This window comes from Triturus cristatus, chromosome 10, assembly GCF_964204655.1.
Source record: "Triturus cristatus chromosome 10, aTriCri1.1, whole genome shotgun sequence".
NCBI lineage: Eukaryota > Metazoa > Chordata > Amphibia > Caudata > Salamandridae > Triturus > Triturus cristatus.
Window position 1 is genome coordinate 135,254,084 of NC_140593.1, and position 23,369 is coordinate 135,277,452.

A 23,369-nucleotide genomic window follows, 5' to 3' on the forward strand; every position below is an offset into this window, starting at 1 on the left:
CATGCCTGTATAGATGCTCCAGTCCCCATGCCTGTATGGATGCTCCAGTCCTCATGCCTGTATGGATGCTCCAGTCCCCGTGCCTGTGTAGATGCTCCAGTCCACATGCCTGTATGGATGCTCCAGTCCCCATGCCTGTATAGATGCTCCAGTCCCCATGCCTGTATAGATGCTCCAGTCCCCATGCCTGTATAGATGCTCCAGTCCCCATGCCTATATAGATGCTCCAGTCCCCATACCTGTATAGATGCTCCAGTCCTCATGCCTGTATGGATGCTCCAGTCCCCGTGCCTGTGTAGATGCTCCAGTCCCCATGCCTGTATGGATGCTCCAGTCCCCATGCCTGTATGGATGCTCCAGTCCCCGTGCCTGAGTAGATGCTCCAGTCCCCATGCCTGTATGGATGCTCCAGTCCCCATGCCTGTATAGATGCTCCAGTCCCCATGCCTGTATAGATGCTCCAGTCCCCATGCCTGTATGGATGCTCCAGTCCTCATGCCTGTATGGATGCTCCAGTCCCCATGCCTGTATAGATGCTCCAGTCCCCATGCCTATATAGATGCTCCAGTCCCCATACCTGTATAGATGCTCCAGTCCCCATGCCTGTATGGATGCTCCAGTCCCCGTGCCTGTGTAGATGCTCCAGTCCCCATGCCTGTATGGATGCTCCAGTCCCCATGCCTGTATGGATGCTCCAGTCCCCGTGCCTGTGTAGATGCTCCAGTCCCCATGTCTGTTTAGATGCTCCAGTCCCCATGCCTATATAGATGCTCCAGTCCCCATGCCTGTATGGATGCTCCAGTCCCCATGCCTATATAGATGCTCCAGTCCCCATGCCTGTATGGATGCTCCAGTCCCCATGCCTGCATGGATGCTCCAGTCCCCATGCCTGTATGGATGCTCCAGTCCCCGTGCCTGTATAGATGCTCCAGTCCCCGTGCCTGTGTAGATGCTCCAGTCCCCATGTCTGTTTAGATGCTCCAGTCCCCGTGCCTGTGTAGATGCTCCAGTCCCCGTGCCTGTATAGATGCTCCAGTCCCCATGCCTGTATAGATGCTCCAGTCCCCATGCCTGTATGGATGCTCCAGTCCCCATGCCTGTGTAGATGCTCCAGTCCCCATGCCTGTGTAGATGCTCCAGTCCCCGTGGCTGTGTAGATGCTCCAGTCCCCATGCCTGTATGGATGCTCCAGTCCCCATGCCTGTATGGATGCTCCAGTCCCCGTGCCTGTGTAGATGCTCCAGTCCCCATGTCTGTTTAGATGCTCCAGTCCCCATGCCTATATAGATGCTCCAGTCCCCATGCCTGTATGGATGCTCCAGTCCCCATGCCTATATAGATGCTCCAGTCCCCATGCCTGTATGGATGCTCCAGTCCCCATGCCTGCATGGATGCTCCAGTCCCCATGCCTGTATGGATGCTCCAGTCCCCGTGCCTGTATAGATGCTCCAGTCCCCGTGCCTGTGTAGATGCTCCAGTCCCCATGTCTGTTTAGATGCTCCAGTCCCCGTGCCTGTGTAGATGCTCCAGTCCCCGTGCCTGTATAGATGCTCCAGTCCCCATGCCTGTATAGATGCTCCAGTCCCCATGCCTGTATGGATGCTCCAGTCCCCATGCCTGTGTAGATGCTCCAGTCCCCATGCCTGTGTAGATGCTCCAGTCCCCGTGCCTGTGTAGATGCTCCAGTCCCCGTGCCTGTATGGATGCTCCAGTCCCCATGCCTGTGTAGATGCTCCAGTCCCCATGCCTGTGTAGATGCTCCAGTCCCCGTGCCTGTGTAGATGCTCCAGTCCCCATGCCTGCATGGATGCTCCAGTCCCCATGCCTGTATGGATGCTCCAGTCCCCGTGCCTGTATAGATGCTCCAGTCCCCGTGCCTGTGTAGATGCTCCAGTCCCCATGTCTGTTTAGATGCTCCAGTCCCCGTGCCTGTGTAGATGCTCCAGTCCCCGTGCCTGTATAGATGCTCCAGTCCCCATGCCTGTATAGATGCTCCAGTCCCCATGCCTGTATGGATGCTCCAGTCCCCATGCCTGTGTAGATGCTCCAGTCCCCATGCCTGTGTAGATGCTCCAGTCCCCGTGCCTGTGTAGATGCTCCAGTCCCCGTGCCTGTATGGATGCTCCAGTCCCCATGCCTGTATAGATGCTCCAGTCCCCGTGCCTGTGTAGATGCTCCAGTCCCCATGCCCGTGTAGATGCTCCAGTCCCCATGCCTGTATAGATGCTCCAGTCCCCATGCCTGTGTAGATGCTCCAGTCCCCATGCCTGTATAGATGCTCCAGTCCAGGTATTTCTCTTTGCATTCTGAGACTTGTGGGCCAGTTTATTCCACTGTAAAATGATCCCTGAAATCCAAACCATAAGACCCAGAGTGGATGCAATACTCGTGCATGGATCAGGGAAACTCGAAGCTATAGAAAATCAAAGGCTGGTGATATAGGGAGACACAGATGGGGTGGTTTTGAAGCTACTAAATGGGGAGACATCAATCATGAGGTCGAGGTTTCCGTTTCATGCAAGAGTGACTCATCTAGTCCAGAATTGTTCTTTGTGTTCTCGTACTTTACTCCAGTTCTCTCTGCTGCATTGTAAATTCGGGACTACAAGTACCAGAATGCAAAGTAACAGCTAGGGTGGATGAACGGCTCGTGCATTGTGCTGGTAAACTTGAGCGCTCTCGAGACACCAAAGACAGGTACAGGCAGACACTTGGCAGTCCTGGGAGAAAGAAAATACTCGGTGACTCGGATACAGTGAACCTGATGTCACCCGATGTCTCCATGTTATCAAGAAAGCAGAACTCCGGTTACAGATCATTTTTTAACCGTCTAATGCATTCTGGTAATTGTAGTCCCTTTTCACTTCAGTTAATGCAATGATAATGAGACATCAGAAAACATTATCTTTTTAAAGGAAAAGCCCAGGACTGGAAGACTGTGTCCTTCACAGAGAAAGAAAGTCAAAGTAATGGCAGAAATGTGCTACACAAATACAAAGTACTTACATAAAGCCAGGCATGAATGACTTTATAGCTAACTACCCTGGAGCCTGAAAATCACCATCAGCCTGATGGATTACCGGCTCAGCAAATGCTGCGCCCTGCACCCTATATGGACTAGTTCTCCACATCTGCTCTGCTCTCCAGTGCTACGTGTTTAAACATCTGGACAGCAGTATTAAATCAACTACTGCAGGGACAAACAAAAAGGAGCCCTCCATGCATTTGTGTATATACAAAAAAAAAAACGGACCACACAGGATTGTTTGCCAGGATATGTTCAAGAAACTCGGAGTATTCCCCTAAAGCTGTTCAGAGATTGACCTGGACCTCTGTGTACTGTACACGCGTCCCATTGTTCCACACTGTGCGCGTGCGCACTCTTGGAACCATTCCGAAATCTGGAAACATGCAAGCGTCATGGAGAAATGCATGCAGGGACCATTGGACTCCATTCCAGCAGGACCCAACATGTCAAGTTCTGGATATCACTTTTAAAAAGCATCTTTTCAAGTGTGAGAGCCCAATCGACTCAAGAGACTTAAATCAAGACTACAGGTCCCAGAATGCAGTGAGGCGGTAGGAGCATGGGCCATGGAACAGGGCCTTGGCTTAGTGTCATATAGCAATCCTACATTCAGGAGCCTTCAGTGCACCCTATATAGGAATGCCTTTGCCACTGTCTAGTGAATCTGCTGGAGTGTAAACCAGGACACTACGCGCCACCACCTCCGGTTACTCAAATTATTCTCAAGGAGCACAGGAGTTTCCCAGGCTGTGCACAAGGAGACCATCCCGTTCAGTTTTTCATTCACTGCATTCTGGTATTGGTAGACCATTTTCTTTATTAGTTTATAATTTCAGGACCACCAGTAGACAAATGCAAAGAAATAACCTGGGTACAGAGGAGCTGCTAACACCTCTTCTCTCTCATGAAGGTGACCATTGACCAGATAATTCACCCATGACGCTATATTCCATTCATATTTATGTTCTAAGAACCCATTTCATTCTACTAGTGTTAGTTCACTGTCACCTCAATTCAGTCAGCTGGACTAAAAGTCAAGATTATATTAGTTTGTAGATTAAACGTCTAAGGTGGAGTTTTGTGCATATGTAGACACGGAGTGGTGTGGTCCCCCAACATGTGACTCCCTGGCACTCATGACTTGACCGCGCAAGCTCCCTCTTGCTCTGGTTTCAATGCATGAATTTTCACTACTCCATGCAGTCCACACCTGCAGCAAGACCAATACCCCAAAGCAAGACCCAAAACTCCACCCCCCAACCCTAGCAAGTGCCCACTGGCCTCAGTTCAACCTTCAAGTCACCTTGCAGTCCCTCTGCGTCCCTTAGAAATGTACAGACCTAGAATGTACCTTAACAAGAAAAGGCATCACTGATCCTAGGGTGTAGCAATGGGGTGTGCGCCCCACAAAATTATTCTTCTCGCCTTTTGCAAGAAACTCATAACTCACAACTCATGCTTGGTGGACTCCCTGCGTTCCTAATCTTCAGCCATTTTCTCATTTTACAAAGCCACTCTATACAAATCTATGACTGAATTCTGTCAAATTTAATCAACATACTGCCCACTTACAATTGCTACATCACAAGGCAGGCCCAAGATGTACCTGTGGCAACCCCAAGAACGACATTTAAGTGTATGTGAAATTTTACTTCTGCTCCGGCAAATGGAAAAAGTAATTCATTTGCCCAATTAAGCTGAGGGCGGAATTCACCGATATAAATTTCTTTTGTAAAAAATAATTCCCAGGTCCAGGAAGGCATAAATGTGTGCAGTTTCCTTTTCAACACGCTGGAGTTATGCATCCCCCATGGATGCTTCTTTGACATGCTTACAAAATATACAGAAAGACAACATCGACTAAGGTATTTAGTGGCATTAACTCCAGAAGTGTTTTTCCATGAAATGTGCAGAATTCTGCGTACTTCTAGCAGGGAGATGAAACAACTTTTAGCGACACTACATTCCGATTTCCATGACCCTAGTAAGAGTATATCCAACCGTGGACTGCACAAATACATTTGGATGGTGCCTGGATTTGGATAAAGATGGTAGTCTATTATTTTGTGATATCATCAAACCCAGTCAGACCTTCATCTGGATTCAATATTGGAGAAAGGTTTTTTTTTAGTTGAAATAATTCTAATTATTTTGCGCAGTTATATAGAATGATCCTTAGAGAGACTTTACAGCACATACTTTCAGAGTCATTCATATGTTATATATTACTGACTTCCACACCCACTGCCTTTGACACATGCACTTTAACAAATACATAGTTTCTCAGTGGGAGAGTCCATTTGGAAGAGTTACAAAAGCATTTAGGAATTCTGAAAGTAGTGCTATTTACTTTTTAAATACTATTACATGCCTTTTTGAATCTGCCCCAAATCTTCCAACTCTGTATTAGTAAAAGTGCAAAGAGGACAGAGTCCTGTCCAATGGTAAGAATATTCCTGAATATCCCCATATTGTGAGTTTTGCGGCCCATTTACAAAAGTATCTAAGAGTACGTCAACGAGTACTACAGGATTCATCTTTTAGGTACTCCAAAATACCTTTGTGAATAGCCCCTAAATGTATAGCAAACCCTGGTCTCCCCACTTTACTAGAAGCCTTAGATATGTATATCATATATCACTCATGGCATTCATGAGTTTTCAAAGAGCAATCATTTCTGGTACTTGAACTTGTACTTTCCCTCAAACACCAGTCCTTTGGGGACAGGGATACCCTACACAAAGCTCTGCCTGGACTGCAGATCTGACTCTTCAGTGACTTAGAATGAGGAGAATGAGGACCAGGCGCTACATTTCTGTCATTGAACGCTGGAGCTATGGATTCTAATCCCAACAGCGCTAAATGCATCCGGGCATCCATTTTGGAATGAGAGGATGTATTTTGGGCAAAAAAAAGCAGGCTTCAGTTCTGTTGTTCCTCCTGTAATAGAATTTATACCCAAATGATATTTCAAGTACATGATGTGCCTTAATGGTGTAATCTCTGGCATTTCCTGGAACAAGTGTAATGTGAATTTCCAGAAATTACACGCAAATACGCCGCATACATGACATTTCGCCGTGCCCTACACCATACTCAATCGCTATGCACAACTGCTCTTGTTTGAGGTTCCTTTTCAAGCCTTAAGTGTGGATGGACAGATTCCAGTACATAATACTCGGTTATTAGCCATCGTGTGGTTCATTGCTAAGGGAACAAGTTGCCCCATGAAGACATGGGTCAGATTGTAACGGCGCGCCCTGGAAAGCTAAAAGACTAGGCACAGAGAGAATAGCAGATTGGAGCAGTCTGGCTGCTGAGATCCACGCAGGGTAGCCACAGAGGAATAGGGAGAGTTGAAATGTGCTAGAAGACACGTTTCACAATTTACATCTAAATACCAAGTCTCTTGGATTTACTTTGGACACTAACATCACTCCCAAGCAACATAAGGCTGAAAAACTAAGACTGGCCGGTCCAGCTCTCCTAGAGAAAGTGAAATTGTTCCTTCCAGAAAGTGACTTCAGAGCTGCTGCTCAGTCCCTCATACTCTCGCATGGTGGTCACTCCATGCTCCATGGCCTCCCAGACTCCACATTGGCCCCGTAAAGACACCCCTCTAGCTGCAGCAGATCTCAGCCAGAGGCTGTAGACCTATGATCACATCATCCTCATCATGATAGAACTGCATGGGCCCCCTTGCCAGCCCGCACCATCCTCAAAACCAGCTGCATCCTTTCATCTCTTGTGTCTCTTGCCACAAAGGCAGCCAGGACACATCAGACTGGAGGGTAAAAAGTGTTAAAAGCCAAATAAATAAGGCAGCAGGCCTTTTGTAGCTATGTTCCCTGGGTCTGGAACAACATCTCGGTAACCATCACGACTGCCAAAACTCTCTTCATTATAGAAAAAAGTTGAAGGCACAGCTCTTTAACGAACACTACACCACAAAACAATAACAGTCCACTTCTGCTTCCAGAGCCCAGCATCCTTTGATAGCACTTATCAACTGTGTGCTTGGCTTTGACACCCTTCAGTGCTCCGCTGCTTTAGACTAGGTTTCTTATATAGAAATACCACATACATACATACATACATTCATACATACATACATACATGCATACAAATATACATACATACATATGAAGCAGTGTGATACACTGTGATGGAGAGCAAGGCAGAGTGATTTTCTTTTTATAATATGTACAGGTAGCCCTCTGTAGGGTGTGACTGGTTGAAGGATGCTGAATCACAGTACGGCCTTTGTGGAACCGGTTCTATTGCTGCCCATGATGACCAATGTGTCTCTCCTATTACCGACATTGCCCCCTGCCCATAAGAGTGTAGTAGAGTGAGCGATACTATGCACGTGCTTTGTATTATTTTATTGTCATGTTTGGTTAGCAGTGCATGGCTTGTGAGTGTAGCCTATGTGAAAGGTTTGTAGAGTCAGGTGTGATGAGAAGCAGGATGCACTTTTGTGTCATTGTGATTGTGTTGCAACACCTATGCCTGGAGTGTAGTGAAGCAGAATGAGAGTGTGTTGTGCTTGTGTTCATGGCTGCCTTCTTCCGGGGGACAGAGTTTGGTTCCTGGCCAGATATGGTCCCGAGTCATCTGATGCTCATGGCCAGGTATGGTCCCGAGTCATCTGATGCCCATGGCCAGGTAGATTCCTGAGTCATCTGATGCCCATGGCCAAGTATGGTCCTGAGTCATCTGATGCCAATGGGCAGGTATGGTCCTGAGTCATCTGAAGCCCATGGCCAGGTATGGTCCTGAGTCATCTGATGCCCATGGCCCGGTATGGTCCTGAGTCATCTGATGCCTGTGGCCAGGTATGGTCCTGAGTCATCTGATGCCCATGGCCAGGTATTGTCCCGAGTCATCAGATGCCCATGGCCAGTTATGGTCCTGAGTAATTTGATGCCCATGGTCAGGTATGGTCCAGAGTCATCTGAGGCTCATGGCCAAGTAGGGTCCTTAGTCATCTGATGCCCATGGCCAGGTATGGCCCAGAGTCATCTGATGCCCATGGCTATATCTGGTGCTGAGTCATCTGATGCCCATGGCCAGATAGGGTCCTGAGTCATCTGATACCCATGGCCAGGTAGGGTCCTGAGTCATTTTATGCCCATGGCCGGGCAGGGTCCTGAGTCATCTGATGCCACTGGCCAGGTAGGGTCCTGAGTCATCTGATGCCCATGGCCAGGTAGGGTCCTGAGTCGCCTGATGCCCATGGCCAGGTAGGGTCCTGAGTCGTCTGATGCCTATGGCCAGGTATGGTCCTGAGTCATCTGATGCCTATGGCCAGGTAGGGTGCTGAGTCATCTGAAGGCCATGGCCAGGTAGGGTCCTGAGTCGTCTGATGCCTATGGCCAGGTATGGTCCTGAGTCGTCTGATGCCCATGGCCAGGTAGGGTGCCGAGTCATCTGAAGGCCATGGCCAGGTAGGGTCCTGAGTCATCTGATGCCCATGGCCAGGTAGGGTCCTGAGTCGTCTGATTCCTATGGCCAGGTATGGTCCTGAGTCGTCTGATGCCCATGGCCAGGTATGGTGCTGAGTCATCTGATGCCAATGGCCATGTATGATGCTGAGTCATCTGATGCCCATGGCCAGGTATGATGCGGAGTCATCTGATGCCAATGGCCAGGTATGATGCGGAGTCATATGATGCCCATGGCCATGTATGGCCCAGAATCATCTGATGCCCATGGCCAGGTATGGTGCGGAGTCATCTGATACCCATGGTCAGGTAGGGTCCTGAGTCATCTGATACCCATGGCCAGGTAGGGTCCTGAGTCATCTGATGCCGATGGCCAGGTAGGGTCCCGAGTCGTCTGATGCCCATGGCCAGGTAGGGTCCCGAGTCATCTGATGCCCATGGCCAGGTAGGGTCCCGAGTCGTCTGATGCCCATGGCCTGGTAGGGTCCCGAGTCGTCTGATGCCCATGGCCAGGTATGGTCCTGAGTCGTCTGATGCCCATGGCCAGGTAGGGTCCCGAGTCGTCTGATGCCCATGGCCAGGTAGGGTCCCGAGTCATCTGATGCCCATGGCCAGGTAGGGTCCTGAGTCATCTGATGCCCATGGCCAGGTTGGGTCCTGAGTCGTCTGATTCCCATGGCCAGGTATGGTCCTGAGTCGTCTGATGCCCATGGCCTGGTATGGTGCTGAGTCATCTGATGCCAATGGCCAGGTATGATGCAGAGTCATCTGATGCCCATGGCCAGGTATGATGCAGAGTCATCTGATGCCAATGGCCAGGTATGATGCGGAGTCATTTGATGCCCATGGCCAGGTATGTTCCTGAGTCATCTGATGCCCATGGCCAGGTAGGGTCCTTAGTCATCTAATGCCCATGGCCAGGTATGGCCCAGAGTCATCTGATGCCCATGGCCAGGTATGGTGCTGAGTCATCTGATGCCCATGGCCAGGTATGGTGCTGAGTCATCTGATACCCATGGCCAGGTAGGGTCCTGAGTCATCTGATGCCCATGGCCAGGCAGGGTCCCGAGTCTTCTGATGCCCATGGCCAGGTAGGGTCCCTAGTCGTCTGATGCCCATGGCCAGGTAGGGTCCCGAGTCATCTGATGCCCATGGCCAGGTAGGGTCCCGAGTAGGCTGATGCCCATGGCCAGGTAGGGTCCTGAGTCGCCTGATGCCCATGGCCAGGTATGGTCCTGAGTCGTCTGATGCCCATGGCCAGGTAGGGTCCTGAGTCGTCTGATCTCCATGGCCAGGTAGGGTCCTGAGTCATCTGATGCCCATGGCCAGGTTGGGTCCTGAGTCATCTGATGCCCATTGCCAGGTATGGTCCTGAGTCGTCTGATGCCCATGGCCAGGTATGGTGCTGAGTCATCTGATGCCAATGGCCAGGTATGATGCTGAGTCATCTGATGCCCATGGCCAGGTATGATGCCGAGTCATCTGATGCCAATGGCCAGGTATGATGCCGAGTCATCTGATGCCCATGGCCAGGTATAGTCCTTAGTCATCTGATGCCCATGGCCAGGTAGGGTCCCGAGTCATCTGATGCCCATGGCCTGGTATGGTCCTAAGTCATCTGATGCCCATGGGCAGGTATGGTGCTGAGTCATCTGATGCCCATGGCCAGGTATGGTCCGGAGTCATCTGATGCCCATGCCTTTCACGTGTGGGTGATTTAATCTGTTTATTTGCAGAGTGATCCTGTGCACAGCACTTGCCCAGTGTCTATACTGCGCGAAGGGTGTACGCTGCGGTGCGAGGGCTCACATTCAGCTTAAGGCCCATCTCTGAGATGCTTGAATCTGATGAGCTTGCCACCACTCTTTGCAGGGAGCGCCATCATCATTCTACATGATGCCACTGCCTGCCAGAGACAGATGGATACTAAGGAGGGGCGAGTCTCCCTCTCTCTCTTCCAGGGTCGACACACCAGTGCCACTGAGGTCACAAAACCATTTCATTCAAGTGCCAAGAGACAATTCAGTGGTCTGCCCTTCATTAGGCATCATCAGCACTGATATTAGAAAAATATTGGAGTTTATGGATCTTGTCTTTTTGTTGTTCTAGGCTCACTGCAAAGCTCTGACACTTTGTGCTGGTCCAGCTCCTTGTTCTGCTGGAAGCGGCCGAGGTTCAGAGGGCTGCACACTTCACTTTTCATTCTCTTCTGGGGCGAAGGTTGGGTGGAGATAAGCCTGAGTGTTTGTGGCTCTGGCTGACACATGCTTTGAGTCAAGGGCCACTCCCTGCTAGCCCCTTTGATGTCTCCCGTGTGTTGTTTCACGCGGCTGACCTGCCCCATTACCAGGAGGGCATGCACATATGTTAAAGATCACCAGCTAAGGCTGCCTTCTAACTGGCCATGCTTGTGACCAGAGCTCGGCTTTCAGTGACCTCTCCGTGACCTGGCCTGACCTCTTCTATTTGATGACCCACTCGGACAGATGGCTGGTTGGCTATTGACCAGGTGGGTATTTTATGTTAAAAGCAACCCGTGTTTTGGGGGTTGGGGGTGTCTTGCAACAGGGGGCGGAAAGCACTGACGTTTATGTTGCAATGTGAATAGCCAGGTTTGGGAGAAAATTGAAAATCTGTGAGTTTGAGAAGCCTGCTGAAAATTTCTCTTGAGTTTACATTCGGTTACCTAAATTATGTTAGCCATCAGCGCTGATGTCAATCCAAGCAAGATGGCTGCCCACGTGCACACCAATGGCAAATGATGCCCCCCACCCCCTGCAGATTGTAGTGACGCATAGCTGCAATGTTTTCCAGGTCCTGAATCCTGGGACTTGTAGTCCAATTTTATAATGAAATACACAAGACTGCATATCCCAGAATTCAAAGAAAAAACCTGGACTGGTGCAGCACATCACAGATTGATCTGGGAAACTTGGACGGGCTGGGGCTCCTGGGACACCCACATCTCACAAATATTCATTGACCTTGGGCTGAATGGGAGGGCCCTTTGTAGGATAAGGGCACCCCTGCACTGCAGCATCTACCTCTGACGCACACAGGTTAAAATGAATATTTGCTCCAAGATTTCTGGCAGTACCTTCTGCATTATGAAAACACAACTTTAGTCCCTCTATTGAGTGGTAAGGGCTTTTTACAGGCTAGACCAGCATTACTTTACCTTCAAATGCTTAATAATACTTGGGACATTTTTAATATTGCTAGTTTTCTTGTTGCAGCTGTACGCCTTAGGAAAAGAAGATTCCCTATGCTAAACCATGTATGAAACCCCGTATTTTTTACCACAATGAAATTTTATTTTATTTGATATTTCTTTTAGCCCTGATGAATTATATTATTGATACTGATGTTCTTATTCCCTTTTAACATCGCTCATATGCAATTAGTGATAACATGATTTTGTTTATTGTATATTGTGTATTGTACTTTTATGATTTTAAATAATCGAATAAAGTGATTTGATGATGATGATGAAAACACAACTGCTCAACCACAGAGGACACGAGTGAAAGAACGCCAGACATCTGCCCTAGGTGAAGGGGTCCCAGACACATCTCTAGCTGTAGGTGTGGCAGAAGTAGGTACACTCAGGAATATGTGGCCATTATCAATGAACTCGGACACATTGAGACAGAGTCCCTGACAGGGTACAAGTCAGGCGTGGACGCGGGTGGACGGAGTCCCACGACTATTTTTGGAAAGGGGACTCTGTTCCCTTAGCCTGAGGCTGTAGGTGTGGCAGAAGTAGGTATACTCAGGAATGTGTGGCCATTATCAATGAACTCAGGCACATTGAGACAGAGTCCCTGACAGGGTACAAGTCGGGCGTGGACGCGGGTGGACGGAGTCCCACGACTATTCCCTTAGCCTGCGGCTGCGTGATGTCGCCTTGAGCTTGCATTTGCAAACACTGGTCTCAGAATGTTTGTGACCCTCCATCTCACTGGCAGCGCCCCCTTTATGTGTGACACCATCCAAGCACACATCATCTTTTAATCTCTTATCTGAGGAACAGAGCACATTGCAAAGTTAAACCTTCTATTGCTTAATGGACTGCTAATGTGAAGCACATGTGTGTTTTGGAACTGGATAAAAAGCACCAGCAGGAAACAAACAGAAATCAACAGCCTATTTTATTTATTCACTAAAAGCATTTTAACATGGAATTTCCAAGTTTTACATGTCTGTTTAAAAATATTGTCACTTCCAGCCATTCCAGAGCTTACTTACAAATTGATATGTCGAAAAAAACACATGATGTATAAAAAGTAAAACCAAAAATATTCCTTTCACATTCTTTTGTGGTAATGCTTATTTATTCTTTTTGTAAAATAGGCCTTTGATGTTTTAAGTGGGAATTATTATGAGGGTATGATATCACTGCTTGTGACATCACTACATTTGACCTCATTGTGATGTGCATATTATGATTGGTCCTCCCACTATTTTCCTTACGACTGGCTCCTTGATTACTAACCTTCGCAGGCGAAGTCCAACTTTTTTTTTTTTAAACACAAAAAAACTTGCAGATGAAATGCATAACTTCTTAAATCAAACTAGGGCCTAATTAAAAAAAAACTGGCCCACTGCACGTGATGCTCATTCAGTAATAAAACAGAAACAATAGGTGTTGAAAACGTGCAATAAATTCAGAAATATATTTTAAAAAACATGTCTTATCATTCCTTGATTGTGAGAAAGTGACATAGAGCTCCAATTGATCCAGCTGAAAGGGATGATTGAGCAGGAGGGAAAAAGACCCCAGGGGTGAAAGGGGAATATACTTCCTGGGTCAAACATGTCACTTACTGAGCAGCCATCTCTTCCTAGATGGTCACCAGAGCAGGGGGGTTGAGGTCCAGAGGCCGACTTGCACCTGCAAAGATAGGACAGAAAGAAAAAACAAGCATTGGTAAATGTATTAAGTTTTGCCTATGTGACAAATAATAAGCTGTTTTTGTTGTAAGTTGTAGCTTGCTGAGTAGTAGTATAATATAAGTTACCGAAAATCTGTTAAGTGTTATGACTTGGTTATGTTAAAAAAGGCAATATATTGTGCTGTTACAAGTGATATAGTGCGGGTAAGTGATAGCAACATTTTGTAAAATGAAAAAGGGAAATAATAGAATTAATTGATGTTATAGCAATATTATCTGTTTGGAGTGGTTCTGACATTTCTGTCTCTCTTGGAGTCCCCCAGGGCTCAATACTCTCCCCTTCATTGTTCAATCTCTTCATGGAACCCCTTACTATCATCCTGAAGCAAGCACTGAGTGATATACAATCTTTGTTTGACTTTAAACATCTAAAATTAAACCCCACCAAAACACAAATAATCCTGTTCTTCCATAAAAGTAACCACCTTCCAATCAAAGACTGGATCAGTGACCTGAACGCTCTAAATTGTTCTCTCACTCTTTCCAATTTGACTAAATCCTTAGGCTTCACCCTGGATAAAGACTTGTCAATAAAGGATCACATCAAAAACTCAGCCTAAGGAGCGATTTACACACTAAAACACCTTAAAAAAAATCAAACCAATCATTCCCTCGGATGATTTCAAATGGGTCGTTCAATCTCTGGCCCTCTCCAAACTTGACTGTGGGAATGCTATCCTCACAGGGACCCCGATATCGCACCTCGCTCCCCTCAGATCAGTACTAAACATGGCAGCTAGGCCCATAACGGATATTAAACGGAATGATCACATCACGCCTGCACTCAAGACCCTGAACTGGCTTCCAATCGAAGGAAGATGCACCTACGATGCAACCCCTCCACTGGCTTCAAAAGAGACCTGAAACGCCATCTCCTCAACAAATACTGGAACGCATGAGCAATTCTTGAACTCATTTCTATTAGTCTATCTTTGACCCCGTTGAACTGTTGGCTGTTTACTTCTGTTTGTCTCTTTAGCCTAGAAGATCGTTCTCTCCCTGGACTCAAAATTTGCGACTGGCCCACAATCAGTAACCGCCCTCCGGGCCGAACTTCTGTTTTGTGTACATATTGTATTCCACCCGCATTGCCTAATATTTTTTATGTGTATTTGTTGTTGTTTGCACTTGAACTTAAGATTGTTGCACGTCATATACTTAGTGACTGGATCATTGCCTTGCTCTTGATTCTGTAAAGCGCTCCGATACCTTCGGGTCTAACTAGCGCTATATAAAACTTATAAATAAATAGATACATTTGGGTCTGGTGCCACTGTACCAGCTGCATCACTCAAATCATTACCCTATTGCCTGTAAGGTAACTGCACTTGCGACTGCCTGTTTAGTAGCAACATATTGCAATATTTGGTGTTTAGAGGTGTTCCTAGATCTTTGGGCCCGGGTATCCCTGCACCTGCTGCGCCATTGAAATCATATTTGGTGTTTAGAGGATTTCTGAAACTTTTGGTCCTGGTGCTACTGCACCTGCGGCAACATTGAACTCATGACCTTGTCGTATGTAAGACAACTGCACTTGTGACTGCCTGTTTAGTAGTAAAATATAGCAATACTAGGTGTTTAGTGTGTTGCCTAGAGCTTTTGGTCCTGGTGCTACTGTACCTGCTGCACCATTCAAATCATGACCCTATTGCCTGCTATGTAGTTGCACTTGTGACTTTCTTGTTCAGTAGTCAAATTTAGCAATAGTCTGTTTTTAGTGGGGTCCCTAAAGCTTGAGCTTTTGGCCCCAGTGCAACTGCACCTACTGCACCATTCCAATCAAGTCCCTTTTAACTGTAAGGTAATTGTGAAAGCCTGTTTAGTAGTCAAATATAGCATTATTATGTGTTTAGAGGAGTTTTGACAATTTTTGGGCCCAGTGATACTGCACCTGCTGCACCATTCAAGTCATGACCTCGTCTGCAAGTTAACTGCACTTGTGACTGCCTGTTTAGTAGTAAAATATAGCAATTTTCGGTGTTTAGTGGGGTGCCTAGAGCTTTTGGTCCTGGTGTCACTGCACCTGCTGCACCATTGAAATCATGGCCTTGTTGTCTGCAAGGTAACTGCACTTGTGGTTGCATGTTCAGGAATAACATATAGCAATATTAGGTGTTTAGTGGGGTTCCTGGAGCTTTTGGTCCTGGTGCCACCGCACCTGCTGCACTATTGAAATCATGATCCTACTGTTTATTAGAGAACTGCACGTATGACTGCCTGTTTAGTTGTAAAATATACTAATATTAGGTGTTTAGAGGAGTTCTGGCAAATTTTGGGCTTGGTGCCACTGCACCTGCAACACCATTCTAATAATGACCCTGTTGCCTGCAAGATAACTGCAATTGTGACTGTCTGTTTAGTAGTAAAGTATAGCAAAATTAGCTGCTTAAAAGAGTTCTGACAACTTTTTGGCCCGGTGCCACTGCACCTGCTTCAACATGCATATCATGCCTGCAAGATAACTGCACTTGCGGCTGCCTGTTAAGTTGTAAAGTATAGCAATAATCAGTGTTTAGTGGAGTGCCTGGAGCGGTTGGTCCCGGTGCTAAAGCACCTGCTGCACTATTGAAATAATGACCCCCGTGCTTGCTAGATAACTGCACTTGTGACTGCCTGTTTAGTGGTAAAATATAGCAATTGTAGGTGTTTAGTCGGTTACCTAGAGCTTTTGTTCCTGGTGTCACTGCACCTGCTGCACCATTGAAATCATGACCTTGTTGTCTTCAAGGTAACTGCACTTGTGACTGCCTGTTTGGTTTTAAATGTTAGCAATAATCTGGGTTTAGTGGGGTCCCTAGAGCTTTTGACCCCAGTGCCACTGCACGTGCTGCACCATTCGAATCAAGTTTCTTTAAACTGCAAGGTAACTGGGATTGTGACCTCCTGTTTAGTAGTCAAATATAGCAATATTGTGTGTTTAAAGGAGTTCTGGCAACTCTTGGGCCGGTGCTACTGCACCTGCTGCACCATTCAAATCATGGCCCTGTTGTCTGCAAGGTAACTAAACATATGGCTGCCGGTTTAGTAGTAGAATATAGCATAGCTCTTGTATATTAACTTTACTTTTAATGTGCAATGTTTATTACAACATTTAGAATTTGATCATAATGACCAAATAGAATACGTTGAAAAAAATCAATCCGATAATGCCTACAAATTGCAAAAAAAGGAACTGAGGCATGAATAGGAAATGCCACAAATGTTCCAAGGCTAAAGCATCTGCTTTACACAACTAAGTAATAATAAGCAAGCATTCCAGCATACTGTTAGAAGCTGTCTGCCTTTTCCGTGGGAAGAGATCTTATCTTGACAGTGAATGGGGTTTAAGCAGTGTGAACAGCTTTAGTAGAAGTATCGTAAATGACAAAAAAAAAGTTCCACACATGGCGAATAAACACAGTAATTCGGCTATGGGAACTGATAAGATCACCCTTTTTAGATATAATAAGTACAAGAGATTTCACAAGCACAGCGCAAGCGCTGCGCAGGCGAAACCTAAAGAGAATGTTAGCTGTCAAAATTAAACATTTTGGCCAATAGAAATAGGTTACGAACAACAACTTTTACAGAACGTCTCCGCTTTTCATGTTAGAAGTATAACCTTATCTAAGAGGAAGGTTGCACAGTCTGTGATCTCCAGCTGTGCTGTGGTGTTTATATTTTACACAGGTAAATAGTTGCTTCTATCCAAAATGGTCACCTATTCTCTATTCAGGTTTTGGCGCTACTGAAAAAGCTGTCATCTTGGTACATTTTGCCATAACCCTGGGGTGAAGGCTCCTATGTTTTTGTTAGGAAAAACTTGTGTGTCAGAGTTGACCTGTCTCCTGGAAAAATTACATTTTCCAAAAGGCAAGTGTCTGACATGTGCCTTTAACCTTACAACTAAGCAATGGGGTGCCGGTTCCCAACATGGATGGTTATTGGGGCAGGGAGAAGGCGGTCCCTAACTACACTAAGCACCCCAGCTCCATCTGCCCTCCTTACCACCCCCCCAGATGAGTGTGCAACTCTTTGCGCCTATGCATGTGCGTGTGTGCATTTAAGGAGCGTGAACCCAGCTGTACCTCACCGTGAGGGGACACCACGAGATTGTGTGCGAAGGCTTTGCAGCAGAGACAGTGCAGAGCTCTGGGTGGGCCCGGGTGGTGCTGCCTGGGAATGGCTCCATCTTTACTGTGTAGGAAAGAAAGCTTAACAGCGCAATTTGTTTTTTCTGGGTACTTTAGTAAAATGCCAGCATGCCATTTGCACTTCAACAGTTCTGTCAAATTCATCTTAAATGTCTAAGGGGGTAAAGTATTGTGGTCTTGGGCCGGTTTCACAAAGAAGTCGTAAATGTCAGTGTGAGTAAGAGTTTACAACCCCACGCGGCCCCATGCAGTTACTCTTTATGTACCTCACATGGCACGCGCCTGTGTGGCTTGGCCCTGTCACTGTGGAATGCCTGCACTGAACACATGTTGCATTTGTAGGGTTGAGATCTTTGTGAAATGTCACAAATATCTGTTTAATATATTTCCTTTGCATAAAAAACGTGCATCAACCGAAGGCTTCTCTTCTGCTTCTAAAATTGAAGGGCCTGGTCACAGAGGCGCATTGAGGCGGGTAAAGTCGGACTCCTGTAGCGCTCTTTTCCTTCTCTTCCATGCATTTGTGAATTGACCCCACAACCTAAAGCAAACAAGCATTGGCATGGCCAATAGGTCTCGCCTTTGGGACCTTATAAGTGTTTAGCCATGCAACACTTGATGTTGTTGCACCAAGGATATTGTACTGGATAACTAAACACTTATAAGACCCCAAAGGGGAGACCTATTGGCTATGCCACTGCTTGTTGTTTTTTTTTTTTTAAAGGACTCGCAGTGCTATCAGGCTCCGGTTGCCATTTAGTCCACCGCATCCCACGTATACGCTGCAGCCATCTTTGAGAGAGGGAAAGAGAGAGAGGTAGAAAGAGAGGAAGAGAGAGAGGTAGAGAGAGGTAGATAGAGAGAGAGGTATAGAAAGGTAGAGAGGTTGAGAGGTGGAGAGAGGTAGAGAGGTGGAGAGAGTTAGAGACAGGTGGAGAGAGGTAGAGAGGTGGAGAAAGGTCAAGAGAGGTAGAGAGAGAGGTAGAGGTAGAGAGAGAGAGGTAGGTAGAGAGAGGTGTAGAGGTAGAGAGGTAGAGAGGTAGAGAGAGAGGTGGAGAGAGAGGTGGAGAGAGAGGTAGAGAGAGAGAGGGAGAGGTAGAGAGGTAGAGAGAGAGAGGTAGAGAGAGAGGTAGAGAGAGAGGTGTAGAAAGAGAGAGGGAGAGAGAGAGAGAGAGGGGTAGAGGTAGAGAGAGAGCGGTAGAGAGAGGTAGAGAGCGGTAGAGAGAGAGGTAGAGAGGGAGAGAGAGAGAGGTAGAGAGAGAGAGGTGTAAAGAGAGAGGTAGAGAGAGGTAGAGAGAGGTAGAGAGAGATAGAGGAGATAGAGAGAGGTAGAGAGGTAGAGAGAGAGGTAGAGGGAGAGGTAAAGAGGTAGGTAGAGAGGTAGAGAGAGGTAGGTACATAGGTAGAGAGAGAGAGAGAGAGAGAGAGAGAGAGAGAGAGAGAGAGGTGAGTCCCCTGTAACGCGGGTGCGCGTTCTGGGACCAGCTGGCCTGTTTATTCATTCACAGTGCACTGTGCTGTGGCTTTTTGTAACCTCTGAATTCAGCTATTGCTGTGGCAGCTGGGTAGTGTCTGCGTGTCTTAAAGCTTGTGTACGGTATTCATGCAGCGCGAAGGTAGGGGAAAAAAGACAACAGAGTAGATCCGTACATGGTCAAAGGCAACGAAATAGTCAACAGATGGGTGTTGTGTGGCCTTTGTCCCTGGGTGCTGTTACCTGTTCTATGAATCCTGTAAACAATTGGGTGTAATTTGCTGAGTCCCAAAACAACTCAGTCTCCCCAGACAAACTCTATAGATGTAGGGGTGGAAGTAAAAAAATAGTCACGGCGAGTCGAGCCAGAGCCAAGCCAGGGGTCTACCTGGGCTCTAAGAGCATGTGCACGAGCCCAGCCCGAAAAATGTTTGGCATGTATATCAGGTAAAAATGTGACAAACTCTTTTCTAAATTCAAACAACTACATTTCTTTAAAATGCAGATGTTCACCCTGGTACAACAGTTATAAATCTTTGCAGTGTTTTGGGCCTTTTTTTAAAGTGATATTTTTTTTTACATGATTGTGAACACATTCATGCCTCCCGCCCTGACGACTTTGCCACGAGTGCACAAAGAGTCGATGTGGGTAAGACAAAGAATGCCAGCTCAGCTTTTCACATCTTTCAAATAACAACAAACTGAGTACGGGTGAATTTGGACAAAGCAAATCAAGTTACTTACTGGTTAGCGATGAGAAAAAGCAAACTGCGGCATTTGGTGCTATACTAAAAGCAAGTTATAATCAACCGTCAAAGTAGCGAAGAACAACAAGCATTGGCCGCGCAACCGTAAAAATAACACCGCGCGGCCGTGAAAGCGAAAGTCATCGGCGCGCGCTTGCGCGCATAACTGAAAACTGGTGGCCGGCAACAGCCTTTGGAAGCATTTCCAAAAGCCGCTGACTAAATGTCTCGCAGAGCAGCGCATGCGCTGACGGACTGAATTAAGTCTCAAAGTAATTGTCTACCATTGGCTGAGATTCATTCTTGCTTTCCCCCAAAACCTAATGCAGCTGCAACCTGTATTTTTTGTTTTGACATTCAACTCTCCTTCACCTGCGTTTGCATGGTGTGCACTGCTAAGAAGTCTTACACCTCCTGCCCACCAAACAAAGGAAAACAGTGGGGCAGTCACTGATATTTTCTAGGCTGGACTATAGCGAACTCACTGTACCTTAGTCTGCTCACCTACTTTACAGACAAACTGCAGTGCATACAATATGCCGCTTTGCCGCCTTTTCAGGGACCATGGCCTGGCCGCTCTTCGCTTGTTACCTACCAGCAACAGATGATGACTCACAGTGCAATGTTTTCATCGCAAAGCACTCACCGAGAGCACTCGCAGCAGGATGTTTCTGTGATCTCTACGTCCAGTAAATTCTAATTTATCTTTGTTACTCACTACTCCGGGCACTCCAGGGAGGTAGATCACTCTCTGTACTCACAACCATTGCCTTGAATTCCTTGCCTCCTGAATCAACTTCTCTAACTATAAATTAAATTGAGTAGTTTTAGATCAGGGATCTGCAACCTTTTCTCCTTTTCTGTAATAAGCGCTACTTACGATAAAAAAAAATTCATCCCGAGCTACTAATATCATTAGTGTTGTAATAGTGACCATAACAGGCAAGATTACGTCAGTAGCCACCCCATGTAATACTACCCACAGTGATTACCTGAGTGCATCAGGCAGGATTACAAGCAGTGATGAAAAAAGAAAGGATTTTAAGTGCCTTTCTGGAAATGATACATAACAGCAATAGATTAAATGCCCCTGACACCAAGGTAATACAATTCATAATAAACCTCCCCGACGTCTCAGGATTTATCGCTCAAAAACAGATTTACATAGATTTTGAAAATTCAAACATCAGATTCTCAGTTCTGAAAATACACACATTTTCTTCTCTAATACACACTATTCAGTTTGTGTATACACATATTCAGTAAAGGAAAAACGTCCAGTTGGGTATTCTGGACTGGACAAAGAAGGGCTACTTACAGGTAGCTGGAGAGCTACCAGTATCTCACGAGCTACTCGTTGGAGAAGCCTGTTTTAGATAACACCAGAGACCACCTTTTGTTTCTTTGGGACAGTATTTTGTCACCCTCTAAAACCTACAGTGGTGCAGCTTCTGGATAACTTATTTGAAGGTTTCTTGCACGTTCCACAAAAACTAACAATAGAATAAATAAAATTGAAATTTTCATGGAATATTCATGTATATACAAACAGAATGGACTGTGCCCTCTTTGCCCTTTTACTAGTAGGCAGTTGCACAATTCAGGGCCATTTCATAAAGGTATATAAAAGTGTGTAAAAGAGCAGTCCTATAGTGCTTTGTTCTATATTGAGAAATGCCTTTATGAATCAGCCCCAAACGTTTTCCACATATGCATGGACTTGTACTTAGACTTACACTGAGAACACCTGTCCATTTCTGTGAAATGGATTTGCATGAACAAAATCCCACAATGCATTGATACATTAAAGAATGATGGGCTATTCTGTCATACATTGAATATGAAATATGGATATGAAAATTCCACTAATATTGTGAAACTCCTATATTTGAAGTTTTAGTATTAGTGATGGCTTTTGGATGCTCCAGGGAGGTCCTACGAGTGAGTGTAGGTACAATTGCCAGTATGTTAAAGTATATTTATTTCACACCCTGGAATCCCCATGTAAATGTACTCCTATCATGATCATGCTTAAGAGATTCAAGGATGCAACATTGGATGTTGTAGGTGAAGGGTTTCCATCATGGAGAAAAAAATATATTATTGAGACACAAAGAAAAATAAATGAAATGAGCATCAAATGCTCGTATGAAAACTTTCCACAGAGTGGGAATTCTGTTAGTATAAATTTTACTTGTACAAGTACTTTTGGAAAACTGCATGAGTAGGTTTGTAAAACTGAAATTCTTTGAGAATTCCTTAAAAGTCGGAAATATTTCTCCAAAAGGACAAAATAATTTCCACAGGAAACCTTTTTAGGTTTGGCCTGCATAGCACTTGCACTGTGTGTGTGAAATCTATTGTTCTTAATATAAACTTAAAAGGGGCTTCTATTCCTTCCCCTCTCTTTCCTTTCTTTTCATTGGTTCCTGTGCGTGCCACTTACTTTTCCTCTATGTCTATTGGCTGTAACATATTTCCTGCATTTACTAATGCTTGTGTCTCGCCTGCTTCGCTTGTCAATTTCCCGAAGCTGAAATACTGTTAACATCTGCTTTGGTTAAACTATTTTTTTTCATAAAATTTTGCCTCTTTCTGGTTTTGCAGCAGATGTTTATAGCACAAATTATCACCCAGTGAGATTAAGTGCTTTGCCCAGAATCACAGAATGTTCCGCACCCAGACTCGAACCGGGATCCCCAACTTTTGAGTCAGCAGCTCTGGCTGCTGCACCACATTCTCTCCACTCCAGGGTTACTTGTCAGGGAACACTTTCCTTCTTCCCGGAAAGTGATTGATAAAAACAGCTTTTTATTTATCACATAGGCAAAACCGATGCAGTACCAATGCTTGTTGAGTATTGTTACCTATTTGTTTGAGTCGCAAAATAGGAAGTGTGTACAATGGACAAACTCAGCTGCATTACATGCATTCAAAAAAAGGATTATGTGTAATGTATGCTAGCCGGCGGCATGATTTTATTAGCGGTTCAGTAAGATGGCTCATTAAGGTGAACTTACACCTCTGGAATGTATGTCGTCATCCCGCAGTCTTTTTCCCCGTAGGCAATCAAAACGTGGTCGTTACAACGACCGCGTTATAATTCCGCATACCATTACTCCGCAAGTCGGAACAACGACTTGTGGAGGGTGGGCGCTGGATGTTGGAATAGTATAATTTACTATTCCAACTCCAGTCTGTGCGGACACTAGGGAAGGTGTTGGATTTTAAATCCATCACCTCTCCATCCCCCCCCTCCCCTCCGCTGCAAGTCGTTGTTTCGTCTTGCGGAGTAATGGTATGCGAAATCACAACGCAGTCGTTGTAACGACTGCGTTGTGATTCCCTGCGGGGAAAAAGTTTCGTGGTAAACGTTGTTTACCACACCTCTGACATCTGCTATGATCTCAAGATCACACAGTGGAAGCCATGAAAGGCCAACTCAGCCTACCGTCCTTCTTAGATTGGTAAATTTCCTTCAAGTAAACTGATTAATGTTCGGAGCTGTTATTTAAAGCAAAAAGAATCCGAAAGAAGAGCACAGAAAGCACTAAATAAAAGCAACATATTACATCTTTGTGGGAAG

At 45.9% G+C, this 23,369-nt stretch overlaps 1 protein-coding gene and 1 long non-coding RNA gene across 2 annotated transcripts in view; one reads left to right on the plus strand and one right to left on the minus strand.

Annotated features, from left to right (window-relative positions):
* Window positions 1-23,369, minus strand: part of LOC146789037 (collagen alpha-4(VI) chain-like) — a 428,058-nt gene that overhangs the window by 353,343 nt on the left and 51,346 nt on the right. Inside the window, exon 2 of the mRNA XM_085630646.1 lies at window positions 13,303-13,369. Within this exon, the coding sequence (XP_085486772.1) occupies window positions 13,303-13,313 (11 nt within the window). The 5' untranslated portion in view covers window positions 13,314-13,369. The remainder of the gene's footprint in view (window positions 1-13,302; window positions 13,370-23,369) is intronic.
* The window catches only part of LOC146789038 (uncharacterized), a 224,821-nt gene that overhangs the window by 161,289 nt on the left and 40,163 nt on the right, over window positions 1-23,369 (plus strand). The window lies entirely within an intron of this gene.